Raw genomic sequence first — 12,590 nt, 5'->3', positions numbered from 1 at the left:
CCTTGGCAGTCTCAGAAATACATGTTATTCTATACTTGTTTACTACAGCAATATAAAATAAGTGTTTATATTATACTTGTTTACTTCAGCAATATAAAATACATGTTATTCTATACTTGTTTACTACAGCAATATAAAATAAATGTTATATTATACCTGTTTACTTCAGCAATATAAAATAGATGTTATTCTATACTTGTTTACTACAGCAATATAAAATAAATGTTATATTATACCTGTTTACTTCAGCAATATAAAATACATGTTATTCTATACTTGTTTACTACAGCAATATAAAATAAATGTTATATTATACCTGTTTACTTCAGCAATATAAAATACATGTTATTCTATACTTGTTTACTACAGCAATATAAAATAAATGTTATATTATACTTGTTTACTTCAGCAATATAAAGTAGGTGTTGTTCTGTATTTGTTCATTGTAGCAGTATAAAGTAAGTGTTGTTTTATACCTGTTTACTACAGCAATATAAAGTAAGTATTATTCTATACTTGTTTACTTCAGCAATATAAAGTATGAGTTGTTCTGTATTTGTTTATTGTAGCAGTAAAAGTAGGTGTTGTTTTATACCTGTTTACTACAGCAATATAAAGTAGGTGTTGTTCTATAATTGTTTGCTACAGCAATATAAAATAAGTGTTATACTATACTATTTACTTCAGCAATATAAAGTAAGTGTTGTTTTGTTGTTGTTTATTACAGCAATATAAGGTAAGTGTTGTTCTATAGTTGTTTGTTACAGCAATATAAAGTAAGTGTTGTTGTGTAGTCGCCCCAAAACAATTCTGAGCCACCCCCTTATCTGAAAGTAAAATATAAGGTTAAGGAAAAGAAATCTTTGACCCAACACATCACTATGATGAAGATGGCTGCATGTCTCCTGGTGCAGTTAAAAGGATAATAAACACATATTTGAAACTGAAGAAGCCAAAGTTCACAACCGTCCAAAATCATTGGCTGTTTCGTCAAAAAAATATCCGAAAAAACTGGAATAACAACAACCACCTGCTTGTTAAATTGCACAATATACAATTGATTTTTGTGCATTTAGTGGATTTAAACGTGATCGTGGAAACCGACATCCACGTACACTAGGTGTTCTGTAGAAAATGTATCTAATTGTGTTGTTTGAGATACACCTCGCTGAGCCTGTTAGAATGTAAGTTGCTCTGTCGGATAATAGATTTCAATTATGGTCATCGGACTGAGCACGACCAACATTGGAAGTACATTTTTTTAAGGCAGCATGAGACTTGGAACATAGTTCATATAAAGTGTGAATATATATGTATATTGACATGAAAATGTGTTACGCCTTTGATTATCATGAAAAACAAACTTCATAACCAACCAGTCACCCATGCGGAATGTGTAAAACTCCTTCAGATCTAAATCTAAGTATCAGGTTAAGATAGATTTGGATTTGAGACAACATATAAAAAATATGCTTCCTCAGCCAGCCACCCCCTCCCACCCCCGGTGGCTCAGTGCGATGATTCGGGATTGATCCCAGAGATGGGTATGGCAAAGATAGCCCATTGTGCAGCTTTGTAATTAACAACAAACAAACAAACAAAAGCAGCATACAATTTCACATAATTTGAATTTTGGACTGTTCATATTAATGATAAGTATGATCAATGATACAGTCTGTTCATACTCACGGGAAAGTATTTGAATAAAAAGGAGTAAGTTACAATAGTTAACCATGAGGAAGCAGCCTTGACACTATACGAGTACATTTCTTTTAATACAGCATTACAGGTTGAATCTGTACAAATGCAACCTTGACACTATACGAGTGCATTTCTTTTGCAGAAGTACACGTTGAAACTCTATAGAGACATTATATTCCCTTTAATACAGCAGTGCACACTTAAGTCACGAAGAAGCAACTTCACCGTTATAAAGTTGCCCTTGTCATTACAAAATTTAAAGTTGTTTACAATAAAAATATTATTTTTGTCAATTTGTTGTGTAATCTCCTCTTGTTCTTAGGTTTGTGGTGTCGGGTTGCGTATCCAAGGGTACGGGATTCGAGACTTGATGTTGCTGAATAAGTACCACACTTTCAGCTGTTCGCGTTTTAAAAGTGATAGTGAATTCCGTTATGCGGCTCAAAAAGCCAGACAAAGCTATTGTGGCGACAAATGATGTTGACTATCTGCCCCTCTCTTCAAAACTAAAGACGGTTATACCTGAATCAGTACTAATGGCTTTTGACCTAATCGTTTAGCTCAAGTGCGAATAAGATGCCCCTCAGGTTGAAATTTCCAATTCCTTTTAGCCCTAAAAGCAATTTAATGAGCCTGATTCCAGCCATTCAAATCACTTAAGTTGCTTCGATCGATCGTTCCAAATATGATAATGTGAGTTTTATTCACGCATCTTTAACATTTTTGTGTCTTTTAGAAATCAGATGTCTTCGGCTAGTTAGTCTTCATATTCCAAAAACAGTGATAGCTGGCAGTCCAGCTTGGCTTAACTGCACGTACGCCTTGGAAACAGATGTTCTGTATGCAGTGAAATGGTATAAAAATGAAACCGAATTCTACCGCTATGTACCACGTGACAACCCTCCAGCACAGATTTACAGTTTACCGGGAATATACATAGATGTAAGTATTTCACAGAAATTTTTTAGTTAAAACTGTTTATTTTGTACAGTTTCACGTGTTAACCTTATTAAACCAAACCTACGAGTGTCAAAAGTAATGACTTGCTTATTTTTCGGCTTACAAAATAAAAATAAAAAAAACATCCAAGTAATTTTTTTATGTATGACGAAATGCTAGAGATTTGTATTTAAAGGATATGTTATTTGTTGCATCAAATATTCCCTTATTTATACCACAGCCACATAACCTCTGCAGCATTTTAGTTATTACTATATCTTCTGCTCACTGTCTGGTTTTAAAGACGACGTTTCAGACTGAAACGTCGTCTTCAAAGTCTGGAAAAAGGCACAAACAGTCTAAAGAAAATTATTTAGCATACCACCACATTACTTAAAATATTTCTAAAATACTCTCAACTAAAAATTAGCGATATAAACAACAATAAAACTGATATTTTGTTCAATTTAAATCTCCAGTTCATTCTTATACATGTTATAGCATGGTAAACAATGATGGAATATTTTAGATATGATGTAAGTATCCACCCTACCGTTACGAGGAAGTGACACTTACATCAAGATCATTAATTTTGTCCAGTATATTGAGTCTTATTAATGTTGTCCGGTATATGGAGTCGGATTAATGTTGTCCAGTATATGGAGTCAGTAGTAGACATTGAATATTAGCCCAGTCTAACTGTTTCAATTGCGTAAATATTATCATTATTACAAAGAATTAGGTTTACCACTTTAAAAAAAGTATTCCGTTTCATCCGAAGTTTCGAAGTATTCTTAATTCTGTAATATTTTATTCCTAAACACAAACACCGTAAAATCTCTGTACATAAAACTATTAAATCAATTTTAAAAATACATTGATGAAATAATGTAGAATAAGCAATATGGAATTCAAGGATAATGGGAACAAATAAATTTGTGTTTAAGAAGTTCTCTGTCTGTTCCAATTTCAAGAGGTAGTGATTTTTCGTAACATTTTATAAATATTTCTAACAATCTGATGTTGAGTGATGCTTTTACGAACTTTATCTCCATAGCTGAGAAAGTCTTACGAAGGGCACGTGTTTCTTAACGAAACTGACATGAATTCTGAAGGTAACTACAGATGTGAAGCGTCAGCTGAGGCACCTTCCTTTCAAACTATAATGGGTGAAAAGAAAATGCAGGTGCATGGTGAGTGAGGAGTCAGTAATGTCTACTTGAAACAAACATTTTCTTAATGGTTTTTTTATTGCTTTTTATCTTTAGAATGAAGTGTCAGTGTGTTAAATATTACTAGCATAAAATACTTGCGCTCAACAGTGGTGTTCAAAACCACACTCATGATTCACAAAGGCCCCAACGTACCAATCAAGCTACTCCATTATCCCCAATTATTTCTAAAGTTATCCCAAGGAGGTCAGTACCCGGAAAAACCCTCTTATGACACTTGCCCTTTTGCCAATTTTGGTCCTGCTAGCTTGTGAGTAGAAATATGAAAGCAATTTGAAACATGGCACCACGGGATCCCGAGAATGACTAGAAAAACAAAAATTGGTGCCATATTCTGTTTCAGCAATCTAAAAAACTTAAATTTAGATCGTCATCATGCCTGGGATAACTTTTGGATGCATTTACCATGGTAGGGCGCTAGGCCATATAGATAACGAACGGCCATCCCGAGTTCTGCTAACTCCAGAATGTGAGAGAGAACTTATTTGCAGATATATACCCACAATGTTACAAGCTGAATTAATATAAGCTGATGATAATTATCAGTCATAACAATTTATATTGAACCCCCACCCCAGTGGCTCAGCGGCACGTCTGCGGTCTTATGACGCTAAAACGCTAATTTTGTATCTTTGTGGCTAATTACTAAAAAACAAATAAAAAAAACCTGAGGGTAAAATCGTATATAACTAAGCTGAATTACGTAACTTAGCATTTAGCATGCTTACGAAACAACAGTGTCAAAACCATTTTCTTCCAACAGTGATGATACAAGTAGAACATAACTTACTCTCTGTTTCTCTTCCTCTAAAAGGTATAGTTTATAAAATAGTCTACTAAAAACACTTTTTACAATGTGTATTTTAAATAGTTTGAATTCATTTATTTAGTATGAAGCCACTCGGTAACTTGGCATATTTACCTTTTATGTCAAACAGTACTGAACTTTCAACACAAACAGATCAACTTGAAGTGTTAACTATAGACTTTTACCTTCGATTAACACGGACAGAACAACTTGAAGTATTGACTATAAACTTTAACCGTCAATCAATCCAGACAGAACAGTTGGAAGTATTAACTGTAAACTTTAACCTTCTATCAACATACACAGAACAACTTGAAGTATTGACTGTAAACTTTAATCTCCAATTAACACGGATAAAACAACTTGAAATTCTGATTATAGATTTTAACCTTCTATAGAGAACAGTTTGAATTATTGACTACAGACTTCCATCTTCTGTTAACATGGACAGAACAACTTGAATTATTGACAACATAAGTTAATACTTTATTAATAGAGAGAGCAACATTAATCATTGAATACAGACCTTAATCTTTAGTTAATACGTATAGAATAGCTGTAAATAAGGAAAACTAGACAAACACTAGTGATACTGCATTTCAAAACGTCTGGGTTTGAATAATTCTCTAGAAAAATGTAAAAACATTGTACCTACGACAGTCTATTATCTGGTGTTATCTATATCTGTGTTTACGAATACAGAAGGAGCTTATTGTTTGTTAATCTAACCGGTTGAATATACAGTGATAAGTTCATTTCTAGTCCATTAGTTGTGTTTTGATAAGTTCATTTCTAATCCATTAGCTGTGTTTTGATAAGTTCATTTCCAGCTCATTTTATATCACTTATTAAGTATATTTCTGATTGTTTTTATCTGACTTGGTAAGTGCATTTGAATGGGTTCTAGTTGGGTTCGTGTGTCTGAGTAAATGCATTTCCGGATGGTTTAATGTCACTTGATAATCTTATCCCTAATTGTTCTGATATGAAGTGGTAAGCACACCTCTAACTTATTCCGTTCGACTTACTAAGTTTATTTGTAGTTGATTTGACGTGATTTGTTCTATACATTTCTAACTGGTTTTATATGACTTGGTAAGTATAAGTACAGTTAATTTGATCAGTTTTGGTATGCACATTTCTAGTTAGTTTGGTGTGACTGGATAAGTTTATGTCCAGCTAATTTGATCGGACTTGGTAAGTACATTTCTAATTTAATTTTAACCGGTTTAATATCATTTAATAAGTGAATTTCTAGCTTGTTTAATGTAATTTGGTAAGTGCGTTTCTGGCTAGTTTGATGGGACTTGATAAACGCAGTTCTAACTTATTAGGCATGATTTATTAATTTTACTTCTAACTAATTAATAAATATATAAATACATGCATTATAGCTGGTTCAATATCACTTGATAAGTGCATTTCTAAATAGTTTGATGTCACTTGATCAGTGTAATTTAATCTAGTAAGAAATCACTTGATAAATGCATTTATAACTGATTTGTGTGACTTGATAAATGTATCTATAATTGATTTGTGTCACTTGATAAGTGTAATTTAATCTGGTTAGATGCTACTTGATAAATCCATTTCTAACTGGTTTGTGTCACTCGATAAGCATAATTTAGTCTGATTACTTGATGAGTGTAATTTAGTCTGATTACTTGATAAGTGCAATTTAGTCTGATTTGATGTCTCTTGATAAATTCATTTATAACTGATTTGTGTCACTTGATAAATGTAATTTAATCTGGTTAGATGTCACTGGATAAATTCATTTCTAGCTGGTTTGAGTCACTTGAAAAACTAATTTCTAGCTGGTTCGATGTCACTTAATATGTGCACTTTTACTTTTGTATGGAAGGACATTACGCTAATATAAAAATAAATTAACCAACAACGATTTAAAAGCATAATGAAGTGTTTTTATTTTGGGAAACATATTATATGTTTCGACAAAATAATCGATACACCCATTCTTAGCTATAGTTTACCCAATGTAGCGTTTGCTCTATAAAATTAATGAATTATTCAAGACTCCTCAGCATGAAGCAAGACCTTTACCAGAAATACAATGACAAAAAGTCTGAGAAATTGCGTTCGTGAAATTCCTTTTTGTAGCATTTCCATATTTTACGCTTTCCTTTTCTGCGGGTCTGGGTGTGATTCTGACTAGTAATTTGCAAGATAATTTGATAGATAATTTAAAATCAGAAGTTCCTTATTTCTTAGGGTACATTGGAATATTCAATTTGAGCGACACCTTATGCACATGAAAACTAAACTTTGAGATCGGAAATCCCGAAGTTCAGGCATAACCGTTCCTAATTTACAATTGCTGACAAAACGGAAGAAAACCAGTCATGAAAACCCAGGTTCTACACAGCTACTCCTAAACGAATAGCGGAATTCACTATCACAGTTATACAGCTACCACAAATGAAAGGGCGGAGCTTGTGACACAATATATCGCGGATCGAACCTTGGACCATTCAGATCTGAGCCCGATACTCTAACCACCAAAATAACCCTTTTCATTTTTTTATCTAATATATAATATACAGAGAAATAATCATGAAATAGAAAATAACGGTATAAACAAGAGAATGATTAATTGTTTTTTTTCTGCCCATGCCTACTCATTTGATATTTGCTTCAGGCTACGAACTAAACCTCACCAAAGACCAACTTCAAAACATTGAATGAAAACAATGATTTGTATAACAATATTCACGCTTACAGTTATACTAAAACACCGTAGTGCAAAATTACAGCTTGTTATCCAAATTCACGGCTTCTTATCTGCGTTCATGTCTCCATAGCAACAGAAATATCTTGGAGAGTTTAATGAGGTCAACGATCTTTATAGAAGATGAGAGTTTCCATTCTGCCGCCATGGACTAGTGGTTAGTGTTGTGGATTTATGAATAGTTGGTTAAGACTTCGAATCCCAGCACTTGCACATTAATGGTGTTGAAAAGCGAGTGGAACCCTCCCACTGCCTGCCTTTTCTGAAAACCTGGCTTTAGAGGGAAAGAGTTCGTTCTCTATAGAAGGGGAGGAGGGGCGGCAACTGCTACTTCTAAACATGTATGTGGTTTGTAGAATATGGATGAACCTTTTAGGAATTTTATTTATTATTTACTGGCTTATTTTGATAGACTAGCATAAAATACCCGCGCTCCTCTACGGAGCTCAAAGACCCCCTCTTGATTCACAGTGCCCCAATGTACCGATCAAACTCCTCCATTATCCCTAATTACTTCTATAGCTACTCAAGGATAGCTTTTCATGAAAATTACAAACAAAACTGAACATTTATATCATGAAGAAAATAATTTCTATAAACAGTTAACAATTAGTCCTTTATATATATATATATGGGCACAAATGCCTAGTTATTTGTACCCAGTATGATTGGGGAATACACTTCTATCCCTTTATGTCCAATAAGTTTAGAGATAAACTTCTATCCCTTTATGTCCAATACGTTTAGAGATAAACTTCTATCTCTTTATGTCCAATACATTTGGAGATAAAGTTCTATCCTTTTAAGTCCAATACGTTTAGAGATAAACTTCTATCTCTTTATGTCCAATACGTTAGAGATAAACCTTTATATCTTTATATCCAATACACTTGGAGATAAATTTCTATCCTTTTATGTCCAATACGTTTAGAGATAAACTTTTATCTCTTTATATCAATACACTTGGAGATAAACTTCTATCCTTTTATGTCCAATACGTTTAGAGATAAAATTATATCTATTTATGTCCAATACCTTTAGAGATACACTTGCTGCTGTGTATTCCCAATACGTTGGGAGATAAATTTATTGTCCTGTATATACAATATGCTTAAACATAAAATCACAAACTTTCACAAATAAAGAATTTTGTGATGAAATCTCATCTCTTTAAAACATTGACTTAGAAACCAGAGAAATTGCTTAGGCATTGTGGAAATTAATTCTTTCGAGAAGTTATAGGGATGTCAGTCACGTGTTAATCATCTTTCTGAACAGACTAGTTGGTTAACATTTAGCAACAACTTTTACAGATTTTGTTAGGTGACGAACTTTATAACAAGAACAACTAATCCAACTATTGGAATGAAAGAGAAAAGACCCCACACATGTGTCTGATATTGATCCTTGAGTACAATCCCAGGAGAATCCTAACATTCAGCATAACATCAAACATCAGTCACCCTGGTACATCATTATAATCACAGGACATTTCCAACGTTCAGCATAACACCATACATGTCCAATGATGATCCTTCAGTATAATCTCAGGACATTCCCAACATTCAGAATAACACCATACACATCGCACACTAATCCTCCAACAGAATCCAAGAGTACTTCTAAACTTCAACATGACAGTTAAAAGTAAAGTCTTTTGCGGCTTACGACGATTTAAATTGGTCGGTTAATAGATTATACACATGTCAAAAACAAAAATAAGAAACGGGCCTTTTATATTCAACTCGGGATAATTCTTTAGTGGGTTGAAAAAGAAACTGTAAAATATTTTATTATGAAATCTATCGTTTCGCTGTAAGCAAACTTAATGAAAGCTATCGCCGATCTATGACCAATTTTAGTGAAATCTATCGTCTACATATGACCAAACATAATAACATCTATCGTCTTCATATGACCAAACATAGTAATATCTATAGTCTTTTTTATGACCAAACATAGTGACATCTATCATCTTCATGTGATCAAAGTTAGTAATATCTATCGTCTTGATGAAACTTTGCAGAATGGACGACAAATGCCTGTTATAAAAACGCAAGTGTAGAGGACGACGTTTCAAAAGTCTTCCGCCTTTCGTCTTCAGGTCGTTGTCGTCCATTGTACAAAGTTTCATCATAAATACTCTGCCTAAACAATCTATCAAAAAATATATATCCTTTTTATATGACCAAACATAGTAATATCTATAGTCTTTCTATGAACAAACATAGTGACATCTATCGTCTTTCTATGAACAAACATACTGGCATCTATCGTCTTCATAGGACCTAACAGTAGCATCTATCATCTTCATATGATCAAAGATAGTAACATCTGTCGTCTTCATAGTAACATCTATTGTCTTCATATGACCAGACACAATGATATCTGTCGTCTTCATAGGACCAAACAGTAACATCTATCGTCTTCATATGGAAAAAGGTAGTAACATCTATTGTCTTCATGCGATCAAGGTCAGTGGAATCTATCGACTTCCTATAAACAAACTTAGCGAAATCAATCTTCTTCCTGCGATCAAACTTAGGTATTATCCTTCTATGACCAAAGTTAGGGAGATCTCTTATATTTTTATAACCAAACATAATGGTATCTATAGTTTTACTGTGACCCAACTTAGTAATATCTATCGTCTTTCTAGGTCCAAAGCTAGTGACTTCTATCGTTTTCCTCTGACCAAACTTTATATTTCCACATACATGTGTCAAAAGCAGATATGTTCTGTTCCGTTTTAATGATCACAACAAAAAATAAAAAAGTACACTATTTTTATGGAACATCTATTTTACTTCGAAAGCTTCCTCAGTTCTGGCTGACTAAAAATAAATGTGTATCTATGTAGAATCATTTTCTGTAACATAAAAAAATGACATTCTTCCCACGAATACATGGCCATGATTTTCATGTTAACAGCAAACGAATTATATAAAACGTTCTTTAACAATAACCTTAATCTGTGTACGGGTGTGTAAAAGTCATTATAAACATAAATGTCCTTCTTGAGAATATTATGTTATTATTCTCCCCAGAAGGTTTCAACTATTAATTTTTACTTTAATTGAACGGGTAGTGCTCATGAGAGGAGTATCCAAAGGAGAGATGTGACTGTCTTATTAAAAGATATGAGTTGTTGGGTGTGTTTAGCATTCAAATAAAATACAGACACTCCTCAGCTTTTTGATGGTTGTTCAGTGAACCGGTGAACACGTGAAATGTCTCTCATACCTCCTTCAGTGTGTTTCACCACAGACAGTTTCTATATCTAACAGAACATGCTTTAGGTAAATAATTTAATATATATCTCTTGTTCCAAGTGATAAGGTAATCACGAAGGCTCGCGCCTCTTATCGTCAACACGCGGTACGATACGCAAGTGTGCACTTTTAAATGTCGTTGTTTAAACCCATATTCTCTAGAAAACGGCGTCATACTGGCAGGTGGTTCGACGTAGAGTCGCAAAAACTCCTTTATGCTGACTGTTCACATAGAATTTAGTATTAATATAGAGGAACAATAACTGCACTGCTCATAAAATCTTGTAACTAAACGTTGAACTATTCATTAGCATGCATTTACATCAGTCAGGAACCTGATTCAAAAAGAAAAGACAGAAGTTAATTGTAAATATAATAAAAAACAGGATAATTAATATAATGACCCGAAATTATACTTCAAATAATAGAATCGTTGTTGTTCAATACTCTTCAATCCCACCTTTTCGTCTGGAAACACATTTTACTTACTATGACATATACATCATAATAGGATAAGTAATTAATTACTTGTATTGCTATGACATGAATGATTGTAAAACTTGAAACTGATATAACCCATAACCATATAGACAGATCTATCTATGAAATTTATGGTTAGAAGTGATTCACCCAAGTAAGAAAAATTGGTTTACTTAGAAAGCGCCATCTGCTGGCTTCTCGGCAAATGAAGCTATTCCTTTTGCTAGAATATTTATTTCCAATTCTAAAGAGCAAGGTTCAAGTCGTATGTATAAAATGTCCTTTTATCTTAATTTGGGGGTTTATTTGAATGAATTGCGAAGTGAAAGTATATGTGGATATTTTAAACTTTTTTCCTATTTTGCATTTTTGTATGCATATTTATTCAGAATTATATATCAAATGCTACATATCATTTTTATTCAATTTTTGATACTTGCTTTATCCATTAATTCAATATTTAAATTATACTTATTGGTTAAATAAAATGGTTTAATGTTGAACTATTCGCAAATTGGAATCTAAATGAAAAAGGCATGTGTCTGTTTGCAGTTATACCACAAAAGGGCCCTGCCATCGAAGGTATCCAGCCCAAGTACGATGTTGGAGACTTCGTTAATGTCACTTGCAAGTCTTCTCCGTCTCGACCAGCTGCCAAGATCCATTGGTTTATCAATAACCAAGAGGTTGTTTCTTATCACCACGATATAACTCATCATATAGCACAAATTATACGCTCTTGCACTTAAACTTTAAATGCCATCTGGGGAACTCATTGCACAACACACAAGCCAGCACCAGAAAATGCTTCTTTTAAAACACATAGAACAGCAAATAAAATACGTTTGCACTTTCTTTATATTATCTACTTTGATTTGCATACGTAGTAGATTTCAATTAGAAAATATGAAATAAATGATAAAGGAAAATGATATTATTAACAGGAGACAAGTACAATTGTTAACATCTCATCTTTTACGCAAAGTAAAGGCGTTGATGTAACGTACATAAAACCAAGCTGCAGTTCCTTTGCTGCACATAAAAACACCAGAGAAACATTGCAGTTTAGGTTAAGCGCAGCCTAATGGCTAGCGTGCTGGACTGTGAACTCCAAGCATACAGTTCGCATCCACTTTCCTCACTTTGAGCCCTTAAGTACGTCATAAGAGCAACGGTCCAATCTCACTATCAGATTAGAAGAACCCAGGAGTTGACGGTGGGTGATGTTGATTAGCTGCCTTCCTTCTAGTCTCTCAATCCAAACTTAGGAGGACTAACGCAGTAGCTCTTGTGTGGCTTTAAACGAAACTTTCAAAACAAGCAAACATCTAAGTTTATGTAAGAATCGTATCTAACAGAACATGCTTTAGGTAAATAATTAATATATATCTCTGTTCCAAGTGATAAGG

The 12,590-nt window shown here is 33.5% G+C and overlaps 1 protein-coding gene across 2 annotated transcripts in view; it reads left to right on the top strand.

The window, feature by feature from the left end:
* Window positions 1-12,590, top strand: part of LOC106473310 — a 35,815-nt gene that overhangs the window by 12,552 nt on the left and 10,673 nt on the right. For both annotated transcript variants that reach the window (XM_013933995.2, XM_022402749.1), the window contains exons 2-4: window positions 2,438-2,643; window positions 3,698-3,833; window positions 11,734-11,867. In XM_013933995.2, the coding sequence (XP_013789449.2) occupies window positions 2,438-2,643; window positions 3,698-3,833; window positions 11,734-11,867 (476 nt within the window). The remainder of the gene's footprint in view (window positions 1-2,437; window positions 2,644-3,697; window positions 3,834-11,733; window positions 11,868-12,590) is intronic.

This window comes from Limulus polyphemus, unplaced genomic scaffold, assembly GCF_000517525.1.
Source record: "Limulus polyphemus unplaced genomic scaffold, Limulus_polyphemus-2.1.2 Scaffold128, whole genome shotgun sequence".
NCBI classification, from domain to species: Eukaryota; Metazoa; Arthropoda; class Merostomata; order Xiphosura; family Limulidae; genus Limulus; species Limulus polyphemus.
This window is presented reverse-complemented; position numbering and strand designations above follow the sequence as displayed.